The sequence below is a fragment of the Xiphophorus couchianus genome, chromosome 4 (assembly GCF_001444195.1).
Source record: "Xiphophorus couchianus chromosome 4, X_couchianus-1.0, whole genome shotgun sequence".
NCBI classification, from domain to species: domain Eukaryota; kingdom Metazoa; phylum Chordata; class Actinopteri; order Cyprinodontiformes; family Poeciliidae; genus Xiphophorus; species Xiphophorus couchianus.
The window spans coordinates 10218024-10243700 of NC_040231.1; the positions used below are offsets into that span (position 1 = coordinate 10218024).

The following is a 25677-nucleotide window of genomic DNA, read 5'->3' on the forward strand; positions in this document are numbered from 1 at the left end:
CTGGGCTTCTGTTTGTGCTTTTAAGTTTGACCTCGACATTTGAACTGAACAATAATGCTTTGCTTTAGGACACTCAATGGGGAAGTTTGAAAATAGAGTCTATATACTGGAAGCTGGTTTGAGTTTGCATCAGGGTTATCTATCTACAATTAACACAGTTAAAGACACAATTTATTATATTTAAAAATTACTGCAGCAGGGAAATGTGCATACAAAAGTGTTTATTCTACAAACTTTTTATTGTGGCTATAACAATTTGTCATTTTACACCCATAAACTGTAATGTTTATTGGTATAACATGCAATAGCAGATATAACTAACTTTCTGTCACACAATTAAAAAGCATTAAAGGCCTAAAGAGTATACTAGATGCAAAATTGATCATTCTTTGGTAAGTCGATATGTTTTTTGGGAACATTCCTTTTTCTTTATTCAATAAGTCAGGAATTTTTCCACAATATATTTTTATTGTGTAATGGGTCATCTCTTGCATATACTTATTCACACTTCAGAGGATTTTTAAAATCATGTTTAGTAAACATGGTTTATGGAATGTAAGTTAATTTTGGCAGAGAAAACCCACTGATAAATGCTTACTGTACCATTGCTAGCTAATTAAGACTGCATTAAGAAATTTAAAAGGACACTGAAACAACAGTATCTCACAGCTGAACAGAACAAACAAAACTGACAGCAAGATTTAGGCCAAGTCTTCTTCACCCTCCTCATCATATTCCCCCTCCTCAGCAGTGAAATCCTGTTGCTGCTGGTCAGACTCCTGATCATTCATTCTCCACTTCAGTGAACTCCATCTCATCCACACCCTCACCAGCGTACCATCGGATGAAAGCTTTGTGCCTGAATATAGCACTGAACGTCTCAGAGATATGCTTGAACAGCTCTTGGAAGACCACACTGTTGCCAATAAATGTGGCAGCCATCTTGAGCACAAAAAAAGGAATTCCACGACTTCAGTCTCGACATTGTCTGGGATTCAAACAAGCAACACAGTCCCTTTAGTTGCTGTTGTCTTTCTCAGTGCCATTCAACACCACCTTCTAAAAGCCCGCTGAACAGTGCACTCACCTCGTAGTTTGGGATTAACTTTGACAGGTTCTGCACCATACTGAAGAACCTTATCAGTGATGCTTTATCCTGTGGGTTTTGGCATTTCTGCAATAGCTATGACCTTTTCTTTGTCTAGCTTTGGGCCTTCTGTGCTGAGAGTATGACCAAAATACCGAATTTCAGCTATTCCAATCTTGAATTTGTCTTTGTTAAGCTTGAGGTTGATGCTTCTTATCGTAAGAGCGGTTTCATTCTTTTGCCTGTTGTTTTCTGTCTTTTTCTCATTCCAGAATATTGCCCATGATGTTCACAACTCCTTTGAGTTCCTCAAGTCTTTGAGCAATGCATTCTGAAACATGTAGTTACTAATGAGATTCCAAAAGGCAATGTTTTGAATCTGCATTGACTAGTGTTAAATGTGCACAATTCAGAAATTTCTTCATAGTTGAATTTTCCAAAATCCATGGCTTAGCTCCAATACTGAAAAGCTCTTTACATTTTGCATATTTGCAAAGATGTCTTTCACTGCTCAAAGTGGGAGGTCTTACCTTTATGTCTTTCAAAGGGAATTGACAGAAATCCCTTTGTTTTTGTCTTTTGTAATGTTACCATACTGTTAGTTCAGTCAGGCTCTATTTGTTTTTTAACAGCAAGTGCCTCCATTCTTTACTAGTCAGCTTTGATGTTTTTCTTAATGCCAAATGCTGTCATGGGTGAATCCACTACTGGAGTAACTGCCAGATCAACCTAAATGTGATGTCTTCCCGATACACAGCCTAATTCCAGGCAACACATCTAGCTATTCTTGCAGGACATTTGTTTCTCCTTTAAAGTCTACATTGAATATTCTCTCTATCAGTCCATAAGTATATATGAATTTCCTCCCAATATAGCAGGTAGGTTGGCTTCTATCATCTGAAACTCCAGCTCGTGTACTTTGCTGTTGTAGTGACATTTCAACTTTACAATGTGCAATAGCACCACCTTGTGACAAGAATATGTCAGAAACCTAAAGCTAGATAATCTTTTGTTTCTTTTATCAAAATTGTGCCAGGCAGAACATTGCAGTCTGTCCTAGTGTGAAGTCTGAAGATTAAACATATTGGGGAAACATACAGGAAGATGTGAAAAAACATAACAGGTGAGATAGCAGATTCCTCTTTACAGTCAGTGCAGACAGGTTTTGGGGTGCAGGAGGCGCTTCTGAATACCTTTTTTTGATTCGGTGGTGGCATTTGTCATATTTTATGATTTAGTAAACTGAAGAAGCAGCCAATCCACAGGTGAGAGGAAAGGAGAGGGATAGGTTAATCAAGAAGACTATCTCTGTCATATGATGCCGCCCTGATCTATTGCAGGTGGTGGAAGACAGAAGAGCTCTTGATAAATTACTGAATGTCTTCCACTTCATCCATAAATTTGTTACAGAACGGAGAGCTCCATCAGATAGCTTTCAGCATGTTTTTTTCCCCGCTTAATGTAAATAGTCTGTTGTTTTGCACTTTTATCGTATTAATGACTTCGTATGCAGTTTTCTAAATAACTGCACAATATTATTTTTCTTGTATATTTGTCCTAACTGCATTCTCTTATTCTTCTTTTGTTTCACTGTTTTGTGAATATGGACGCTCCCACTGACTTTATATTAACTTGCTGCTGTGACACTTGAATTTCCCCACTGTGGGACAATAAAGGATATTTCCATTCCATGCAATCTAATAGTTCCAGGGAAAAAAGAACAGAAGTAATAAAACGCCCTTTAAGAAAATTTCTGTAGATGTGTGTTATTATAATATTTTTCGAGTTATTCGATGTGAACTAGATTTCAGAATATAGTGGGGGGGTTCTTTTTAGCTTGCTTGCTCTGATTCCTACTCTTAACCGGTAGGTGGTGGTATTGCGTCAACTTGTTGTTTTGCCAACCGCCATTGCAAAGCAAGAAGAAGCAGGCTCCTCCTTCGCTTCCCGTCCTCCTCGTCTCCTTGTTGCACAAGAGAAATGGGAGGGATTTGTTACAAAACTTAGACACCGTGTGGCGGCAAACAGTTTGTGAATGTTGAAGTCCACAGCTGTGCAGTCAGTTTTAACAGCTGGGATTTATTCACTAACAACAATTTGCTGAGTGTAAGGACATGTCTACCAGACAAACAAAACGTGAAGCTACTTTGAAGGTACGGTGATTGTCTGTTTCTCTTTCGTTGCGACTCTTTTTATGTGATGAACTTTTGTGTAACATATTTCTCTGCTTACCGGTGAAAAGTACATGACACCAGATACCAATGCAACAGTCCGACGGTCATCTCCCACTCGAAGGGCTGTCGCCCCTAAACGGCTCGACTTTTCTCCAGACGTAGCAGATGAAACGGTGGCGAGAAAAGTAAGTACAGGCAGGGAATGGTTTATGTTGGAAATCTGTTCGGTAATAGGTCCGCATTTTGTCTCGATAGAAAGCAAAAAGCAAAAACAAAATGCCAAGGAAGAGGAGAAAGGATGAAGATGAATTGGACCAGACAGCTGTAAGTACACCAAACTTTCTACGTTTATGTCAGATGTATTGGTAGATGTAATTCTGTGTGTGAATGCCTGGAGGCTGTATGAATGATGCCAATATGGTGTCTGTATAACAGAATGTTGGAGGACTGTCTGCATATGAACTGGAGCGTCTTGAGAACATCAGGAAGAACCAGGCTTTTCTGTCCTCCATCAACTTACTCCAGGTAGATCGACTGGTTTGTTGCTGTCTTGTGTAACATTTCCTCTGTTAAAAATCAAAACTTTCACAAGCTACTGAGTAATAAAAAGGTAAACTTTGAATTTTAAACCTCCAGGGCATCTAAGCCAGATGAAACATGATGCATTGTCATTTACCTTTGAATTCACATCAGTAGTAAACATGCATAAAATCAAAAGCATTCTTATAGTGAAATAAAGACATTTATTGCTGGTAAATATGTAACTCTGGTCCAACATGTCTTTAACATTGGACCCCCGAATCAAGGTGCTTTTTGTCTATTTTTATTGAAGATGTCAACAACTTGCCTGCAGCTTTATTTCAGATTTGTTTCACTGTGACAATTGTAGAGATTGTTCCTCATGTTTTTTTTGACTAGAAATAAAACTCGTGTTTTCCTTTTTCATAAGGCCAGAGAGGATTTGCATCAGACCACACGACCAAAGCCATCACAGCGAGGTTTGAGGTATGGTTAGCTAAAACTCTGACTGCTCATTTCAGAAATCAACTTTAAATTATTTTCTGAAATTTGGGTAAATTTTGGTTATTTTAATCAGCAGTGGTTGGTAAAATGCAAACTTTGTTAAACAGCACAATTTCTCAGTTTCATGGCTTTTCAAAGTACTTTTTTTTTTGTAATGCTGTAGAAATATTCTTTGGCTAGCTTTTGCATTACGTTTGACAAATCCTAGCTCTTTTTTTTCTTTTCTTTTTACATTTTTAATTTAAACATTTATAATCTTTATTTGCAGGCCCCAGTCAGCTGTTAAGGAAGTACTTCCTCCTCGTAAATCCCTACGCCTTCAGAATAAACCAGCAGAGAAGTTGACTCTTCCCAAAGAACCTACTGATTTGCTTCACCCTGATCTGGTATTATATGATAAATGCGTACTGTCCCTTCAGTAGTTGTGTATTGCATTCTGGATTTTCTCTTACTTATTTAGTTTTTTTTTTAAATTCCACTAAAGACCCGTGTATTAAAGAAGCCCAGTGGCGCTCTTCACATGAATCCCATAAATCAGGATGGGGATTTCAAGCTGCCACCAGAGCTTCTACAGCTCTCCTCGGAGGTAGGAATTACATGTTTCCTTCTTATTGTCCTGATTTAACAATTTTTGAAATAAAATTATATGTGTTACTCTGAATATTACAACTTTTATCTTAATTTTCTTTTAAAACTTAAGAAGCAAATGATTTCAGCTTGATATAAAATCTGTTTTGCATGTAGAAAAGTTATGTCAATGTCTTGGTTTTTGGTTTGAAACGATGGCTGTTTTTCTTTTTTTTAAACGGGACACAAAGGAGGAGAAGAGGAAGCTTGATCTAAAAGAGTGAGATTATGTTTTGTATTTGTTATTTTAATTGTTTAGTACATTTTTGACCACTTCTCAGGTGACAGAGATGTTCTGCTGTTGTGAGGAAGCAATAAATGACTGTAATGTCTGAACACAGGTACATTTCTGCACTGAAAAACCTTAAGATAAGAGAAGACGATGTGGTCAAAGTGGTGAAAGATCGCGTCTTCTCTGCAGCCTTCCATCCTTGCAGCAGCAGCCTGTTGCTCGCTGCTGGAGACAAGTGGGGGAAAGTAGGACTTTGGAATATGGTAAGTTGCACTTTTTCCTTGGTAAGACAAAGATTTGTAAAGGTTTTCTCACCCGTTTAAAATTTTGTGAACTTACATTTTTATGTGACATAATTTGCAATAAAAGCTGGACTTCTTACAACTTTCTTTCAACAACAATTTTCTTCTTGCCAATTTCCCACAAAATCCAGACTTACTAATTGCAGGACTAACTTTACTACCTATAGATTCTCCCACCTTAGTGTTTGATCATTGCAGCTCCCTATGATTTACCTTAGGTCCTTTGGCTGCTTGTTTTTTAGCACTTTAAGGGGGATACATTAATTTATTTAATTATTTTAAACCTAAAACCATCATAAGCCACCCTGTCCGTGGATCAACAGATTTTTTTTTTTTGAAACTGTTCTGCTGCTTTGGGACACATCTCTCAGGCTTAATTTATTAAATATGTGTGAATATTTCAAACTTCCTCTGACCTTGAAATGAGCTATAATTCACTTTCACTGGAAGCATAGCAGAAGGGATGTAATTGCCACATTGTCATTAAATCTTGTTTTAGTATTCTCGTGACGATGGTTTTTTTTAAAATATATTTTAATTTCTTCATGTAGTTTACATACACTGAATTAAAAGTTTCGTTTTTTTCTCACTGCTTGATGTATAATCAGATCAAACTGATCTTTGGATCAGTTAGAATTACAACATTTTTATCGATTTGCTAAATGCCACAATAACAAGAGAAGGAAAATGTCAAGGATTTCTGTATTAATGTCTTCAAATCCAGAAGTTTATGTACAATTCTTCAGTGTAGGATTGCCTTTGAACTCTATGACTTGGGTCAAACCTTCTGTGTTTCCTTCTACAAGCAAAATAAAGATGCATGTGTCTTTTTGAGACATTCATGCATCACATACAGTCCCATTGACAAGCATGTTCAGCATAATTCCAACCACACTCTCTATTCTCTTTTCCAGGCCAATATTTTAAACAATTTTCTTCATACATGTTTGATGTAATTATTCATTTTTCTGCGAATCAGGGTGCTGAATGGGGCGATGACGGTGTTCTGCTCTTTGAGCCCCACTCTCGTCCGGTGGGTAGCATGGCGTTCTCCAGGTGTCATCCTAATCAACTGCTGAGCGCCAGCTACGACGGATCCTTGCGCTGCATGGATGTGGAGAAGGCCGTATTTGATGATGTACGTACAGTTTTCAACAGTCAAGCACATTTGTTCAAAATATAATGTTGATTCTGAAATTATCCAGACCTCTGGTAACTCTACCCTCCTTCTGTTGCTAAGATATTCAGACCTTATGTGAAAAGTTTTATTCTTTTTGTTCCAGGTGTATGACATTAATGATGGCCTGAAAACATTTGCCTTTATGTCACATGACTGTTCAACACTTCTGGTAGGGACCTGGTTTGGAGAGGTTGCCATCGTCGACAGGCGGACTCCAGGGTAAGGCTTCACTGTTCACAATAAGTGTATATGTTCGTTTATTTGTTCTTATTTACTGGTTTATTCCTGAAAATTAAAATTTTTCTCAGTAAATCATCTTTATAACAACTTCATTGTCCTTGAAGAAACTCCCATGAGTCTCTTCACTCCCTAAACACCAAGGCTGTTCGCTGTGTAGACGTCCATCCTCTCCAGATGCAATACTTTGTCGCAGCAGAAAGCAGGTAATTATTGCATCATTGATTTCTTCCATTGTTTTGAGTTTACATTTTTCTTTTTCACATTATCAGATTGTTTTCTTTCTAAAACTTTTTTTTTCTCTACAGGACAGTAAGTATTTATGACAGCAGATACTTGAAGAAGACCCAAAGCAAGGCAGTGTCTCACCTGAATGGGCACGCTCTATCCATCACCAGTGCTTATTTCTCACCTTGCACTGGAAACCGAGTGCTCACCTCATGTCTGGACAATCACATAAGGTGAAGCAAACAAGTTGTTAAAGCACTGAGGGTTTTCACATCTTCTGTTACAGCCACATACCTCAATGAATTTTATTGGGTTTTATGTGATAGACCGACACAATTTGGAGCACATTTGTAATGTGGAATAAAAAAAAAATTTGCTTTTCAAATGTCCTCATAGTAAAATATCTGGAAAGCTAATGGTTTGTAGAACCACGTTTCACTGCAATTACAGCTTTTTGTCTTTTGGGTTGGGCGTTCCACATTTAAAGACTGAGGCTTCTACCTATTGTTTTTTTTGTTTTTTTTTTTTACCTGATGGCTCAAACTCAGTCATTTTTTTTGTGGAGCCTACCCCAGTTTAGTCTTTGCCACTGAGGTGTTTGGTTTATCACTTGATCTTTATGCTAATTGATCTCAAATGTCTGAGGCCTTCACAGAACAACTGTAAATATACAGAAACAGTTTACCACACTGCTAAACTTTAATAATTCAGGACCTGTCAAGGCAATTGGATACTCTGATTTTCTGGGTTTTATTTCTTTAAAAACTGAAAGCAGCATATAATTTTCTTTCTACTTAACAATTATACATTGTATTTGGTCTGACAGAAAAATCTCTCATACAATAAAATACATTGAGGTTGTGGGTTGTAGCATGGCAGGAAAATGAAGACATTTAAGGGGTGTAAATATTTAAAATATTCCAGGAAGTGTCTTTTATATTATGTTCTTATTAAATTTATAGGATATACGACACATCTTCGTTGACTACTGAACCTCCCTTGATTACATCCATCAGGTATGTTCAGGATTTATTTGCATTTTAAGTATTTTCCTATGTTTTTTGTTAGGTCCTGATCTAACTATGCAGCATGTTTCTCCCTCTTGGATTTGCAGTCATGACATGCAGACGGGCCGCTGGTTGTCGAAGCTCTCGGCAGTGTGGGACCCCAAGCAGGAGGACTGCTTTGTGGTAGGAAGTATGAAAAGACCCCGGCGGGTGGAGGTGTTCCACGAAAGCGGGCAGCTGCTACACTCCTTCCTGGATGAGAACCTTGGCACGGTGCTGTCCGTCACCGCCTTTCATCCCACAAGAAATGCCCTTCTGGGGGGAAATTCATCAGGACGCATGCACGTCTTTCACAGTTGGAGCGAAGGCCAGTGAGTTTACAACCATCATCTCTGGGTGAGATGAGTATTGTAGGAAAGAGCTGACTACACAGGTACTGTCAAAAATTAGAAGGGTCATTAAAAAAGGTTGATTTAGCAAATATTCATTAATGAGCTCTCTGTAGTCATCAGAGTCTATAAAAATCCATTACAGATGTGTTGCACCTTTTTTTTTTTTAAAAATAAGCTTTTGTCTCTTTAGATTGTTGCTCAGAAGACTTTCATAGTCTGACTTCTCAGGGTCTTTTTACCCTTTTGTTCACAGTTTGCTGAGCTGCCAATGCAACTGCCTGTGTCCTGCTTCTATGCACCTCATACATACATTCCTAGTGTTAATAAATTAATTCCTTTATCGTTCTCTTCAGAATTTCTTTACATTGTATCCTCTATAGAGAAGACAACTCGCTCATTCTTTGAAACCCATCTTATTGATTTAAGGCTTATTTTGGGGGGAGATTTGACCACATGCCTTCTTAGTTTTACAGAAATGTAACTATTGTGGTTTATTTATTACTTTGAACAGGACCACCATACAATAAACTTCAGCATATTTAGACATCTTTAGGTTGAGGTTAGTTTTCTGAATAATGTTGAAATATTTGCACCATTTTTTTTTTAAATTACGAAAGTTTGAAAATACAGCAAGTCCACTGCATTGTTTGTGGAACTGTTTTTTTTAAATGTTTTTATCTTTGTGACGTTTGCATAAAAACAATAAAGTTATGCAGTAACATGACTGCTACAGAGAATTTTATTCCTAAATTTTGTCACCTCTAAGGTGCAGCAGCTTGACAAATTTTAAACAAAAAACATTTTCTTATGTGGTTGACCTGAATTAATTATTATAAATGGCTAATCAATGTTTTTATTCAGTTGTCCATGTTCTTGAATGTTTTATTTGTAAAATTTAAACTGAATTTAAATCAACTGCGAGATTTAAAGTATGAATATTGTTTATTCACAGATTACACTAGTCTTCAGTCAATAATAGGAAAAAAGCAGTCTTGGTTAGAGGAACTGAATGCAGAACATAAAGCTTACAGAGACATTGGCATGTGCTGGACTTTGATACAAGAAGAAAGATTACAGTAGGAACATGTTTGACACCTAAATCCTGTTGACATGTTTTACTGAGAAGAAAGCTAGTAGCTTGATAGCTAAAGTGGTACTCCAGTTAATGTGCCAGCTCAAGTTCACAACATTCCAGTTATCCAGTTTAACTTCCTGGATAAATCAAACTGCATTGTACAAGTGGGCACAGAATTTTTTTTTCTTCTTTTTTTTTTTTTTTTACCTTGCTGCAGTAAAATATACAAAATTTGTACTAAAGGCAAATGAGAATTCAATGGGTTCTCCTTTTGCACTCTTGAAAACAGACTTTCACAAAAACGTTTTGCATTTAATCAAATTGCATAAATTAATCTGATTTATAGAGAAGACAAAGAACAACAAAACTGGCTTTTACGTTAAAAGGTTTTTCTAAGAACGGGGACCAAAATCTGTTCCAAACATGCCTCTACAGTATTCTTTGATGCACCGTAAATGTTTAGCAAGCCTTGAAGGCAAAGATTTGCATTTAACGAGTCAGACGTTTTTACTACAGAATCTGAAACATTTTGTTTATATAGGACAGGGGTGTCCAAATTTAGTCTCTAACTTTTAAATGTATTCCTTCTCCAACACACCTGAATCGAATTAATTTGCTTGACTAGAGAACTAGACTTGGGCACCCCTTATTGAGCACATTTTATTACACATAAACACAAATGTAAGCAACAAGGAAATGTTCCTGCTTGATTGGCAATTTCTTTGTTTTTAGAATGCCGTCTGGTACAAACTGAATTAAAGCTTAAATATGAGTAGCCTACTGAAATATGCAGTTGAAACCAGTTGTATACATGGACTGTGTTTTTTTTAAAAAAGAAAAAAAAAGACGACTTGTTATTAAATCAGAATAAATCTTTCCTATTTAAGTTAGCTTTGCTGACCTAAAGGCCAGAATGAGATAATTTTCTCACTTCAGCTTTCTTTAAAGTCAGAAGAACTTTAAAATGTGGTAGCATTGCTTTTAAATTAATTGAAAAGTTTTCCACAAGCTGTAAGCAGCTTGCTGGGATTTTGGCCCATTCCTTCTTTTATAATTGGAGCTACTGAGTCGGTCTGTGGCAGCCATTCTAAAACATTGGCTTTGTTTTTCCTCCGGTGGGAACAATTGTCAGTATGGCCAAACGGTTCAATTTCAGTTTCATCACAGGACTTTTTTATACAAATGTGGATATTTGCAAGATGCAAACTAGCTCTCTAATGTTGCTTTTTGTGTAAGGTCTTTTCCCTTGTGGAGTGGCCTTTCAGTCCATCGTGGTGCATGACTTGTTTCACTGTGGATATTGACACTCATCAGCATCAGAGAAGATTCTCACAGGAGCTTTAGGTTTTCATCCGGGGTCGATGCGCACATTTTGCACCAAACACACTCCACTCTTAGATCCTGTCCTGTTACTGTAAAATGTAATGACATCGCAATCTCATGCTGTTGATACTGGCTATAAATGTTTGAACAGGTGAAAGAGGAAACTGTAAGGCTTTTGAAAATGCATAATTCTCTTCCTCATACATTGGCTGATTTCAGTCATTTTTTTTTCTTGAGATACAGAGTAGCAACGTGTTTGAGGTGCTCCTCCATTTAACTTCCTTGAATTAACCACTCTGCAAAGCATTGACATATTTCAATGAGTTTTTAAAAACAGTTTAAAGTTGTGTATGATCTTCTCACTGTGAAGAAAGTAATATGGATTTTAGCAAATTACAATAATTTGAAACAGGAAAAGTTAATCGTACTGCATGTTACGTCGAGACAAAATGAAAAGTTTTTTTTCATATATTTAGTGTATGTAAACATGGTTTCAACTGCACAAATATTATTGGAAGTATGTTACTGAAACTCCCTAGAGCTACAAAGTAAAAAGCAGAATTTTTGTATTTTTTACCATGTAAAAGCAATAAAATTCATACCGCTGCCTCTAGAGAGGTTGATTTTTCGTTTGGAAAAAATGCTAATTACACAGTAACCATCAATTCTATTTACCTGTGCATATATATATATCTAGAATTTCTCAACCAAACAATAAAATCATATCATGTCTCTTTTTAAAGCATAATGTTCCACATCTGCTAATACACTTGCGTTTAGCATTTATGTTTTTTTTTGTTTTTTTTCATCCTGAGGACACACACTTGACTGTGAACACTGACTTTTGGAGTTTATGTTTTTGTTTGTTTTTTTTGGAAAATAAAGACACATTGTAGGTTTGCTTGCAAAAAATCTGAGTAATAAGGCTGAAGACAGTCAGCAGACTAGAAGAGCGTTCATCTGTTGATGCAAACAGGCTGTGAAACAACAGAGGTTTCTTTGGTAGGCGTGGCGATGAACAATGCTGTGTTGGATATAAACAATGATTGCTTTCTAATGAGTGCCTTAAAAACATTTTTGTTGTAAAAACATGTCACAGCCACTGTGAGGAGGCGTCCATAGGTTAAACTGACAGCAATTTGTACAAAAATAAACGCCATTTAAATATACTAAACCTTAAAATAAATGCATGATTTTAGAAACAGCAGGGTAACACAAACTTAAATGACTCACTTCTGTAGGGTTCTGACATAAAACTATCTCTTAACACTGTGGGAAAATGGCACAAAGTTTTCAAATTTTACAAAGTCAAATTTCCTTAGGTAGAAAGTATTTTGGATTTTTAACATTATTGCACATCAAGATGAACTTTCTATAGATTTTGAGAGGAGAACTAACCAAAAACTTGACTACCACTACATTATTAACTCACGTTTTCCCTTCAAACTACAGCAAAGTGGCACCAACTCTTCACACAGACACTGATTGTGTTATTTGGCTCCTATTTAATAAGCAGTACACTTATAACTTTGATATATTATATGTATTCTTATGAAAGATTTATTTTGTTTTGTAGACTTTGATGGTCCAGTAGTGTTTGGACTAAACTGATCATGTGAGAACATCTGACGAACACCTGAGCATGGACACAGTTAAACTGACGAACATTGTTCAAACCAGCTGACAGGGTAGCACCTGCATCACTCTGAATCATAAAGTGATGATGAATAACTGTTTGTAGTTGTTTTAACAGAGTATAAACAGTTAAAACTTGTTTAATCACTTTGTGATGTTTCTTGGTTCTAATCACCCCTGCATATGTCTTCTAGTGGCAGCCTAAACACCACCTTCTGTTGGTAAAAGACTGTTGGTAAAAATGCATAAAAAGCCCTAAAATAAATCCACCTTTTGTTTAAGTAGCATAATTTCACACTGAATACGTTAGAAAAATCATTTTAATTTGAGGACCTGGAAACTATTGATTATAAATTATAGTTTCCAAACACTAACCAAAATTTAAAAAATAAATCTAAAAATCTATGCTTCTATTACATTTATATTTTGTAGGGATTATCTGCCTGTGTTTTGATTCATAATTGACAATAAGTTTGGCACGGCTGATTTTGCAAAAAAAAAAAAAGAAAACCAAGTAGCTATTATAAATGAATTTGTTTTATACTGCTAAAAAAAGTGAATTAAAAGTCAATTAAATGTCGGGTCATGTATAAAATTATGCTAATGCAGTAAAAGATTCAAGGCTTTTTGCACATTTTTATGAAGGGTTACCAATACTTATTGAGGTTGTTGTTTATCATTCAGGTCATTATTGGTTTGATAAAACTAATCACCTATTTTGTTCTCTTTTTTAAATCTCTCTTCATAACTTTTCCTTAAGTCTCAGGTCATCCTCTCTCACAGTAATGATATAAAGTATAAATGAATAGAAAAATAAAGGCAACTATCTCTGGCTGAACAAGCGAAGCCTGAATGACTTTCATCAAAGCTTAGATTCACCCTGCTTTTGTGACTTTGTGTAAAAATAAAATACCTTAAAATGACCTGGATTTCTAAAATAAAGTGTGATTTTTTTTTTCCTGCGTATGTAGTGATAGTCATACATTATAATCACGGCAGTCTGTGGCTTGTGACTGGAACTCCTTCCTGGGAGAAGCAGAGCCAATATAAACAAAGCTGTCGCATTCCTCTTATTTTCTCCTGTACTGCCCCGTCTCTGTCCCCAGAGGCCTGTGTTAAGTCATGGACTCTCCTCCATCACTTTACCTCATTTGCTAACAAGAAAACCGCCCATCCATCGTAGCTTACAGGCGAACCAGCGCCGGAGAGGACAGAAATACTCAAAGTGAAACTGCTGGAACTCTGGTGTCTTGCGGATGTCCCTCAGGAAGGCTATGTCCAGGTCGGACTCGGTCAGCATGATGAGCAGCAGCAAAAGGGCAAACAGCAGTCCAATGGTGACCAGGAACAGGCGCAGCACGCTTAAGACGAACTTGTTAAGATCCTCTACATCAGCGCCTTGTGAAGGCCTGCTACGGACCACGCGCGGTGCTTTCCTGCTGGGCCTGAACTCCCCTGCCTGCCCCTCCTTCAGAGCTCTCGCCTCCGACTCCTTCTCCTCGTCGATGCTGCAGGGTGCGCCGTTGAGATGGCGAGCTGAAGGAAGCTCCACGCCATGCTCTGCTACAGGAGTGGGCAGCACACTGTCCGAGGGGCTGTAGGTCTCATCGGAGATCACTCCTGACGTGCTGGCCTCGCTCCTGTCCTCCAGGTGGCCCCGGCTGGACATGAAGGAGTCACCATGGGAGACAGAGCGCACCGGCGTGGAGTGGGCACTGTCTCGAAGAGACTCTAATCCTGAAAACACAGATTCAAAGATTATCTAATTAAACTAGGTTGTTAATCAAGGATGTAAAGCCGAAATTTCAAACCCTCCTACTTGTTTTTAATTCTTTCACTATGTCCATTAAGAGTGGCATAAGCTCTGCCATTACACCACCATTGATGCACCAAATTCTACCCATGCCATTTACATGATAGCTCAAATTGATATCCATCAGACAAGCCAAACGTTTCCAAGTTATTGCCTACTTTAAGTGAATCGGTGTCAAGTATACCCTCTGTCCTGTTCTTAGCGGACAGGAGTGGCAGCTGGTGTGGCGTTCTGCTGCCGTCACCCACCTGCTTCAAGGTTGAATCTGTTAGAGATGATAATCTTCATAACCTCATTGTAATCAGTGGTGGTTTGGCTACTGTTGCCTTTATATTACATTGAACCAGTCAGCCTATTTTCCTCTAACCTCTCCCAGCTATTAACACATAGTGCTGGTCTGTTTTTGGCTGATTCACTATTTAATAAGAAATTAAACAAATGTATCACATAAAGTTCCTGATAAGTGTACACATGTAGTATTCTTTTAGTGGTAACTAAAATTAAAAGAAAACACAAAAATAGGGTGATTGTTATATTAGATGTTCATTCATGTGGTAATAATGGACTGGTTCTATTGTTTTGCTGATGTGACCTTTGCATTTGCAAAGGAAGTGTTCTGTTAACACTTTGCTTCAATTAAGAAGTTATCAGCCTGATAATTACAGTGTAGTTAAAAAAACAAGGCAAGACAAGGTTGACTTCAATGCTCTAATTTAATACTGTCTGTCTTGTAAGTTAGAGCATTTTAGCCGGCCTACAGAGAAACTAATTGCTCACTATAAAAAGCTGACACGGTTTCCCTTAGGTTCCTTATGAATATGATTACAATTTGTTGTATATTTCTGTGAACATATTCCATTGGTATATAAGTGGCGTTCTTTGAAAGCACTAATTTTCATCAACCTTTGTTTAACTTGCGATATCAAATCAAGTGACTTGCTGCAGTGATTGTAAAATATGACTGCAAATGTATTAGAAGGGGTTATTACCATTTGATAAAGATCACATTTGTATTAGGTGGTTACATTTCTTCACTGCCCTTAAACTCAACTGCTGCTTTGCACTTGGATGATTTCAGCAGATGTGCAGCACTCCTTTGTCATGACACTAAGTCTAAATCAGATTTGCTTTAGAGCTTTAATTAGGCACTTTTCATACATGTATATATTTGCCATTTAAAAACTTGAATGCTCTTATTGTTGGAATAATTGGTCATTTAAAAGATACCAATCTAAACTCTTCCATTTGGCCTTTTCATTTTCTGTAGGGAGTTATTTCTTTCTGTAGAAACCCGTTTATCCAAGCAATTTAAAGTTTAAAGTAGCCCCATGGTAGCAACTGACTCTGCTGTGTGGCTTTAACACTTTATGGTTACACTTGACTCTTTTCCCTCCTCTATAATTAATCTTTTTTGTGGGTGCAGTTTTGGCCCAATGCCCTTGTGTGACAGGTTTGTTGTGGTTTCATTTTTCACTTTCTAATGACTTTAATGAAACTCTAGGCATATTTAGTGTTTCATTGTGCTTTATTGTAACATATTTTGTCACATTAACTGTTTGTAGAGCCTCTTGCTCTTTATGTCATGTCTTTCATATTCCTCATTTTGTTTTTTTAGACAGTGTTGGTATTTAAATTCAGACAGTTGAGATAGAGATTAATCTTATACATTTAGATCCAAACACAACGTTCAGTCTTTTTGTTAGGAAGGAATCCATCAGGATGCCACGTCTTAACTTATTTGTCTATTCATTCTTGTAAATGCTCTGCAGATTTATTTGATTTTTTGTCTGAGAAAATCAAATAAATACTGTCTGTCTTGTAAGTTAGAGCATTTGAAATTGCAATACAAAACCATTTATGGTTTCATCACAACGTAACACAATGTCTTACAAGGTTTTGAATATTTTAGCTGGACTTCTGTGATTTTCTTTAGAAGAAGATGCATCTTTTTAAGCCAACTGCTTAGTTGAGATATGTCAATAACAGGAAATATTTGTCACATGTAGACAAATAGCTACAGAAACATACATTTCTGTAGCTTCTAAAGTTCATTTTTTGCCATCCTCCAGGACCAGTTTTAATTTTAGAAACTCCCATTTTCTTTTAAAATGTTACTGTTCTTCTATATATTCTCCAATAATTAATAACTATTTTCACAGTGCAGTTAATTATGTGATCTGTTTTTGTAATCTGTTTCCTGATACATGAAACAGATTTCTTATAATTTTACTGAAAACATTTCACATCAAGTTAGAAAAAAAAAGCAATTTTAAAGGGAATGTATTTACTTTAAATAGCATCACCAGCATCAGCAACAGTTTTGCCTGTTCTTTGTGCATTTGGATTAAGTTCTAAGATCAGTGTGCTCCCTTGGTTTTAGTTTCTTTCTGTCTTTGTGTTTATTATTCAGCTTGCTTCAGGCCGCCTGTTTGCCCTCTACCACTGCTCCTCTCAATCCTCTGATTGGCTCAGCTGCATCCAGTGTCATTCTTCAGCTCTCCCTCCATTTATGAGTTTTTGATTTAAATGTTTTTCTCTGGATCCCCCCAGTACTCCATGCTGTATGTCCCACTTCTTTTGTGCATATTCTAGAAGTTTCTGTTATTGTTATAACCTTCATCATGATCATTCCAAAGTGTGTAGGTCCAGACAGAAGACAACTTCACTAACTGGATTATTCAACTAACAATGTTAGTTGAATAATGATCTCTAATTATTACAAGTTAAAAGTCATTTGACTTCCATAAAGTCTGTGAAACACTGAGATTTAAAACTGCTATGGGCATAGACTTGGATTGCTTGTAATCCGTTTGTAGAATTTTAGAAAATAACTTCTTTTTAATCATTTATATAGCCTAGGAAAAACATTTCCTTTATACAGTATGTCTTGGATCTTGAATGGCATACAGATTTCATAAAACATTTCTTGAGTAGATTAAAAAAAAATCACAATAAACAAAATTTAGCATCTTTAAGTGATTGATTTCTGTGGCCAGTCAGTTGTTTAAAATTGCAATTTTTTTGCCCCCAGTGGAAAAAGTTTGGACACCACTGCATTATGGGAAACTTCTTTTTCCTTCATTTTAAGTTTTTACATGATCAGATCAATCACTGAAATAGTCTTTCATCAGAAAAAACAGAGCCCACAGAAAACGCAACCAGCTGGGTTTTTACCTGCAACGTTGGATTGTGGCTGACTGTAACCATGAAAGGAGGGTGGGACAGCTAGCCTGGATGGAGATTTGGAGTTGTGTCCTGACCCAGAACCAGACCCTGAGGTGGAAGATCCTCCAGGGAGGGCTGGGAAGAGTGGCAGCACCCCCAGAGCTTTTCCCAGGAGCCTGGGTCCCATGGAGAGCACACGCACCTTAACTTCTCGATAACAATGGTTGATCATACGCAGGTGAACGTTCACCTTGGTCTTGATCTGGATAAGACACTTCACCATGATTTTAGTCACAAAAAAACCTTCGGTGCAACTCTTCTGGCCTTCCTTTAACCTTGTCTTTCTTCTTATTGCCTCTGCTGATTTGATCCTCCTGCAGTCAGATTGTACCTCCGAGTGTAGATGGGAAAGTGAGCAGCCTTCCTGTCTCTGGTCGGTTGGTCACACAAATTGCCCAGCAAGCTGGCAGAGATAGACGAATCGTAAAACGGTCAGATAGTGACAGACAAGGCCAAGGAATGCTCTCCACTTGTTCCACAGTCCACGTTCCCTCCTCCCTGCTGACAGCTGGGACATAGACAGCATGACCCCTGACAGCAGGAGCTATTTTCAAGTTGTGATATTATTACCAGCTGAAATACCAGAGCAACAAAACACAGGCGGTTCATTGTAGGAATATTTAGGTAATTGGTCAAACCCTGCAGTCTCTGCCCATGACAAGAGGAAGGCTTGTTTGAAAAAAGATTAAGCACTGCAAATAGACTTAACTAAAAGTTTATTAACCTGAACAAGCTGATCAACAAACAGAAAACTCTCAGTGGAAGCATTAACCAAAGGTTAATAGCCAGTTGGATGGGAGAAGGGGCAGTAAGTGGCCTTTATAAAGTGACTGCAAGAGTTTCTCATGACAAAAACAATGCTTGAGGGAGCAGGTTGATCAGTGCCATTCGGGGTATTTATATGTTTCAGAATGTATTCACAGAGAAAGAATACACAATATGTGTATGGTTTAAAAGGTTGTGTTAAAAAGACCCTATGTTTGATGTAGACGTGTATTACCAAAACATGTCAATCTAGAGAATATTGATCACAAAAGAAGCCAAGAGGCCCACAGTAACTATGGAGCAGATGCATAAATTAATGGCTCAGGTGAGAGGTTCTGTCGATATTGCAACTATTAGTTGGGTCAGTCCATAAATGGAAAAGCAGTGGGAGGAATGCCATTGCTAAAAGAAACCCAATCCTATTTAAAGGCTTATTGCAAGCCTTGTGAGGGAAACACGCAGAAGAAGGTGCAATGAGAAGGATGAAATTTGGCCATCATACATTACGCTGCTTGAGAAAACTAACACTTTGCATCATCCTGAACACACCATAACCATGGTGATGCATGGTGGAGACACCATCATGTTGTGGTAATGCCTTTCTTCAGCAACAGCAGGGAAGCTGGACGGTATGCTGAAGATAAGTCAAGCTATAAATGGATGCCAGGTCAACATGTCAAGCCCTCATCATCATACAGCCTCAGCTACAACACAATGGGTTCAATCAAAGAATACCTTTGTGGTCTAGACAAAAATCTGTGGTAAGACCTGAAAATTGCTGTGCACAGGTGATCTTCATCCAATGTGAGGTCAAACTGTTTTGTGAAGAATACTAGGGGCTGTGAAAGGTAGTTACAAGTATTAATCAGGCAAACATGAAGTTGAAGATTTTAACACAGTAACCAATATAACTAAACTATCCCTGACCTATTTTACTCCCAGGTTCAATCCTATTATTGTGAAGCTGTCTGAAGTGTCTCTAACTAGTGTATAACCCTTTTAACACTCCAATTAAGTGGTGACTCCTTTTATTGCTTACCACTGCTATGTTTTCCCTCTAGCCTCATGCATGGGTGTGTATGTGTGTGTGTAATTACCTTCCATGATGGAGATGTGTACAGCTCTCCTTCGGGTTCGGGGCACGCTGGTCAGACGAGGACCGTGAGTGATAGATGGACAGCTCCTGCTGGGAACCATACCAGCCCTGAGGTCAAAAACAAGCAAACAAAACAATAAATACATACACATAAATATACAAAATCCCATTTACACAAACACAATTAAAGGAAATAAAAATGTAACCTGTGGATCTCTGGGGGGTCCCTTTTGATTCTGGCACTTTGTTCCATCACTTCTTTTGCAACCTTTCCACTACAAAACAGAGATTAAAATATCAGTTTGATATTATCCTCTCCAGACAATCAAATGTGTGTCTAATAAGTTAATGTAACTGTGCTTTTTATGAGTACTTCATTCATAAATACTGTGTGCTTACCTGTATCTAAAGCGACTACCCTTGAAGAAGAGATTGCTACTGGACACAGTACGAACTTGACTTGACTTCTCCAACCTGTGAGCCAATGGAAAAAATGAATCCAATATATAGATCTCTGCAAAACTATCCACACCCATTCCACAGTTTTTTCATATCCAGACAAAATATTATTTTTTTCATATCTTGTCTGGTTATAACCAGACCAATACAAAGTGCAACATAATTATGCTAGGGAAAAAGGAATATCTGGTATTTCTTGCAAATCATATTGCAATGATTCAATAAGATGTGGGATACACAACCACCAATTGGTCTGTCAATAAATTCTCTAAACTGAGGTGTTGATGTCTGCAGCTCCTCCAGAGTTACTATCTTTAGTTACTTCTGTCCTTGCCTGTTTTGCTAGTTTAAGAGAATAAGTATGTTTGCAGCTATACTTCTTTCCATACTTGTATGGTGGGTTGAACAGTGCTCAGTGAGATGTTGAAAGTTTGAAATATTATTTCGTAACCTAATTAACCTCTTTAATGTCTATCAAGAACATGTGTCTGTAAGATATCACATTAATGGTTTTTTGAAAACAATGGACTATTTTATTTTACATTTCATAATCATGTCCTACTTTGTATTGGACTGTATTACTTAATCTTTCTACATAATCTTACATATCTATATCTTGTCACTTACTTATAGAAGGCCTGGTTCTCCACTCCACACTTCCACAGATGCTTACAGGCTTCTGGTGTAGGTGCAAAGTATGTAAGTATAATTTTTCTGTCCTGTAGCAAAACAAAATTACAATATTTTCCTTCATATCTGTATTTTTAAAGGAAGCACAAGTGTTTTTTAAAAAATCTAACTCATTTGACTTTCAGTGTTGCACAGATTGTGTGGATATACAGTATTTTCATGGAGAATTTTCATACCTCATTCTGAGTTGCATATATATGGAATGTCTTTGCTTCAAATTTAAGTTTGGTTACCTCCTCCCTGAGGTAGAGACAGAATAAATAAGGAAAAGAAAAGGGTAGAAAAATAAAGAATAACAAATTAAGAACAGGAGACCAAAGCTGAAATGTCAGAGAATAACAGTAACTGTTAAAAGCAACTTTGAAGCATGCTACTTCTTCACAGAATTTTAAATAGTGGCTCAGCTGTACTCACCATTTCAGAAAATGGACCCTCCTGTTTCCTTGTAGCACAGTGAATCCAAATGGAGTGAAAGCAAGAAAAGCAGGATTCCCAGACACATCCTGAGGGAAAAACAATCCATGGTTTAGTTTAAGCGAGAAAACAGAGTGACCGAACCAGTCTGAAAATAAAGAAGTACAAATTTTGACAAGGAAGCCTGAATAGTTTCATATTTCGTCTTTTTTCTGTAAAGATTACTTTGCATGGATGAGGGTCTACTCCATACGTCTCAAGAGTCTGGGCTTTTTGCAAGAAGTTGAGCTCTGATGTTTCAGGAGTCTGACCTCTGAGAAAAATAAACCACAAAAAAGGGGAAAAGCATGTATGGATGCAATCATGATACTTTTACTAGGACTGAACCTCATAGTAGATACTAGACTATAACCAGCACAGCTAGCAACAAATCAAATAAACAACCCTAAATATTCCAAAACTATATATTAAAGTTAATAATAAGATATATTTTTACTGAACAAGTCTGTTTAAATGTTTACAGTAAAAATTCTGTTTTCCTGATATTCTTCCTCACAGTCTTTTTTTTTCACAAATATGATGCTGCAATTCAAATAAATACCCAGAAGGTACCCCATTTGTTTAGTTTAGCAATCATTCCTTTACTATTTTTTACACACTGCATGTATTTTACAACTTATTGGTTTTGGTTTTTTGTGTGCCCATTTTGTGCATATTGACCATCTCTATTTCATTGCTGCTGGTAGATGCTGAAAGCTTTTACCGATACTAGGTACAAGTAGAATCAACTTGGGTTATATTATAAAAGTAAAAAAAAAAAACACTCAAATGTCACAGCTACTGTATATACTTGAGGAAAAAGAATTAAGGCTTAACCTGCTGCGTTGGAGGTTTCATCTTTGATTTGAGTGTGCTTATTTTGGATCTTGGCAAAATAACACTGAGGAGATTGATGAGACTGTAGGCCATTTTTTTCCATTTTATGTATCGCTTTTGCTTGAATAGTCATCCTTATAATAAGGATGCAGGTTGGAAAACTGCTCCAACCATCACCAAAACCATCAAATCCTGGCCCAAGGATGCGACACAGCAGCTGCAGGACTGTTTCGACAGGACAAACTGGGATGTTTTTGAACATCAGGACCTGGAGGTTTTTACAGACAGTGTACTGTGCTATATCAAGAACTGTATTGACACTGTAGCTGTGGATAAACGCATCCGGGTCTTCCCAAACCAGAAGCCCTGGATGACTCAGGAGGTCCAGCGACTGCTAAAGACCAGGAATGCCGCCTTCAGGTCTGGGGACAGGACCGTCTACAGTACAGCCCGAGCTAACTTGAAGAGCGGCATCAGAATGGCTAAGTCTGACTACAGGAGGAGGATAGAGGGCTACCTTGACACCAACAACAGCAGGCAGGTGTGGCAGGGAATCCAGCATCTCACCAACTACAGGGCAGCTGCGGAAGGCGACGCCACGCTGGCAGAAGAGCTGAACCTCTTCTTTGCCTGCTTTGAGGTGAAGCCAACAGAGGCAGCCACACCACACCAAGCAACCCACAACACCACACCCCTCATTGTAGAGGAGCACGAGGTGAGGCGCACACTGCGGGCTGTCAACCCAAGGAAGGCTGCTGGACCTGATGGCGTCCCTGGACGTGTCCTGAAAGACTGCGCCGATTAGCTGGCTGGAGTCTTCACCAGGATCTTCAACCAGTCCCTAGCCCTGTCTACAGTCCCATCCTGCCTGAAATCTTCCACCATAGTCCCCATACCCAAGAAACCTCACATCTCCTGCCTCAACGACTACCGGCCAGTGGCACTAACCCCTGTGGTGACGAAGTGTTTTGAAAAACTGGTCCGGGGTCACATCACAGCACTTCTCCCTCCGAGCTTTGACCACCACCAGTTCGCCTACAGAGCCAACAGATCCACAGAGGACGCTGTGATCGCGGCCCTCCATGCTGCTTTGTCACATCTGGAGCAGCAGGGGAGCTATGTGCGGATGCTCTTTGTAGACTACAGCTCTGCTTGTAATACCATCCTCCCTCACAGACTGGTGGACAAATTGGGGGACCTGGGCCTCCCTCACTCCACCTGCATGTGGATTCTGAGCTTACTGACCAACCGACAGCAGAGAGTTAGGGTGGGAAAACATACATCCACTGCCCTCAGCCTTAGTACTGGCTCTCCACAGGGCTGTGTGCTGAGCCCCCTGCTCTATTGTCTGTACACATACGACTGCACCTCTGCCCACCACAGCAACACCATCATCAAGTTTGCTGATGACACCACAGTGGTGGGGCTCACCTCAGGAGGCGACGAGTCCGCCTACAGGGCTGAGGTGGAGCGGCTGTTGCAGTGGTGCAGGGAGAACAATCTGCTCCTCAACAACTCAAAGACAAAAGAACTCATAATAGATTACAGGAGGAATAAAACGGACATTACACCACTAACCATTGGGGGAAAATGTGTGGAGAGGGTAGCTGATTTCCGTTTCCTGGGGGTCCACATTGAGCAGGGCCTCACATGGAACATGAACACCTTCAAGCTGATAAAAAAGGCCCAGCAAAGACTGTACTTCCTGAGGGTTCTCAGGAAGAACAACATCAAGGAGAAGCTGCTGGTGTCCTTCTACAAGTGCTCCATAGAGAGCATACTGACTTACTGTATCTGCGTATGGTATAACAGCAGCACTACGGCTCAAAGGAAACTCTCCAAAGAGTTGTGAATACAGCCCAAAAAATCATTGGCTGCCCTCTCCCCTCACTGGAGGACCTGCACAGCGACCGCTGTCTAAGAAAAGCACAACACATCACAAAGGACACTTCTCACCCCGGACATTCTCTGTTCACACTGATGCCTTCAGGCAGAAGATACAGAGCAACCAGAACAAGAACCAACCGTCTCAGAGACAGTTTCTACCCGATAGCAATAACAAAACTAAATGCAATCAAAGACAACCATTAATCATCATAAATGATGTATGTGAGAATGTGGCTGTTTTTATTTTTCTATTTTTTCTTATTTTTGCCAGTTGTTTGTTGATTCTTGCGTTGTGTGTGAATTGTGAGACAGTTATTTTTTGTTTTTGGGCATGTGCACCGACTGATGGCACCCTTTGAATTTCGTTGTCCTTTTGACAATGACAATAAAGATTTATCTTATCTTATCTTATCTATATGTTTTTTTTCACAGTTGTGTTTACAAAGGCAACCAAGGGAATATGTATTTTAGTAATAAAGGAAAACTACAACCATAAATGATCAATAGAGGGCAGTGTAGTATTAAAATCCATACCCAGTATTTGCATTTGTCCCCTGGGCTAAGCATACTGCATACACTAGTATGAATACAGGACTGTGCAAAGCTTTGTACAGTTTAATGCCATCAGCTGGTGCAGAATGAAACTTATTCCAGAAATATGAACAAATTCAGAATGTTATTTTGGAATGAGGCAATGAGTCCTAAGAGAGTTATATTATAACCGAGTCTCAGACTTTGTACACAAATCTGTCAGTACTTTCAACCAGAATGTAATTGCAGCATCAAACATTAAAGTAAAGAAATGATCAGCTGGAAGCTGTGAGCTAGGGGTCTCCATGTGATTTCTCTTTTGTGTTACAGAGAAGAGAATGGGGGAACCCAGGTGCACAGGGATCTCGCCAGGTGTCACCTTACATCAGCTCAGTCTTGTGAATCTCAGCAATTCGCCGCTCCAGTTTCTCCGAGTGCTTGGGGAAAAACTGGAACTTGGAGCTATAGCCTTCAGGGTGTTTCCCAGGATCGTAATCACCAATTTCAGCTGAAGAAATAAGAAAGGTAATGATAATAACTGTGAGCATTCAGCTAATTTCTTTTATTTGAGACACTTAGGTAATATGTTATATCTAACATTATCAACATTAGCTATGTGGTAACTATGTAATTATATTTTGTAAAATCTAACTTGTGTAATATCAGCCAGTTATCATTTCAACTGTGAAAAAAAAATCTGTATCTCTTCTAAATATTTCCCTTTTTCTAGTGCAACTGTTGTGTTCATAGCTGTTTACAGCCAACTGAAATTTAGTGACACCCTTTGAAAAAATGATGGTGATAATTTGGCTTTTTTTTTTTTTTTACTTTTAGCCAGCTTCAGTTATTAAAAGAGTGCTGAAGCTCTACTGATAATCTATATCTATATCAGGTATGGGCATAAAGGACAGTGAAAGTTGATCCAGATATCAAAACTAAGATTGGAAAACACAGTTTAAATTTTTCATAAGATATTTCACCTTATAAAATATCACTTTGTCGCTGTCCTTTGCCATTGTAATACTGCACATATTGACTTAATATACTGAGGAGCTTTACCCCAGAAGATTCAAAATTCAGACCTGAAATATATGGCAAGTTAAGGAAAAACAACAAAAGACCCAATACAAATACATGTAGGATGTCATTGTAATGGTAAAAGATTCTGAAAATTGTTCTAACATTTAAAATCTTAATTACTTAATTACACCTGGCATCAAATGTCAAATAATTCTGGATTTCAATATTTCCCAGTGGTCTCGTGTGTTAAAAGCAGTACTGAGGTTCAGAAACAATAAAACATATATTTAACAATACGTAGAGCAGATTTAATGACCAAAACCAGTTATTTTGTTTTGTCTTTCCCATTTTTTCTCAGCTAAAAGACCTAGTATATAAT

The 25677-nt window shown here is 38.1% G+C and overlaps 2 protein-coding genes across 2 annotated transcripts in view; one reads left to right on the plus strand and one right to left on the minus strand.

The window, feature by feature from the left end:
• Nucleotides 1–2999: 2999 nt before the first annotated feature.
• On the plus strand, nt 3000–10393 carry wdr76 (WD repeat domain 76). The gene is made up of 15 exons (XM_028015089.1): nt 3000–3240; nt 3330–3446; nt 3517–3585; nt 3697–3786; nt 4211–4266; nt 4553–4670; nt 4769–4870; nt 5094–5131; nt 5253–5406; nt 6425–6583; nt 6729–6844; nt 6970–7068; nt 7171–7323; nt 8053–8106; nt 8205–10393. The coding sequence occupies exons 1-15, from the start codon at nt 3202–3204 to the stop codon at nt 8470–8472; spliced, it is 1632 nt and encodes a 543-aa protein (XP_027870890.1). The 5' UTR covers nt 3000–3201; the 3' UTR covers nt 8473–10393.
• Nucleotides 10394–11682: 1289 nt separating this feature from the next.
• Nucleotides 11683–25677, minus strand: part of LOC114143232 (FERM domain-containing protein 5-like) — a 59548-nt gene continuing 45553 nt past the window's right edge. Inside the window, exons 6-14 of the mRNA XM_028015088.1 lie at nt 24663–24786; nt 21210–21297; nt 20985–21073; nt 20747–20810; nt 20508–20599; nt 19821–19895; nt 19628–19696; nt 19423–19529; nt 11683–14259 (exon numbers count right to left, since the gene is read on the minus strand). Of these exons, the coding sequence (XP_027870889.1) occupies nt 13670–14259; nt 19423–19529; nt 19628–19696; nt 19821–19895; nt 20508–20599; nt 20747–20810; nt 20985–21073; nt 21210–21297; nt 24663–24786 (1298 nt within the window). The 3' untranslated portion in view covers nt 11683–13669. The remainder of the gene's footprint in view (nt 14260–19422; nt 19530–19627; nt 19697–19820; nt 19896–20507; nt 20600–20746; nt 20811–20984; nt 21074–21209; nt 21298–24662; nt 24787–25677) is intronic.

Excerpts from the sequence above, each read along its gene's own strand:
- wdr76 (XM_028015089.1), top strand. The coding sequence starts at position 3,202 with ATGTCTACCAGACAAACAAAACGTGAAGCTACTTTGAAG. Across the intron at positions 7,324-8,052 it reads TGTCTGGACAATCACATAAG|GATATACGACACATCTTCGT; the intron begins GTGAAGCAAACA and ends TTAAATTTATAG. Across the intron at positions 8,107-8,204 it reads CCCTTGATTACATCCATCAG|TCATGACATGCAGACGGGCC; the intron begins GTATGTTCAGGA and ends TTGGATTTGCAG.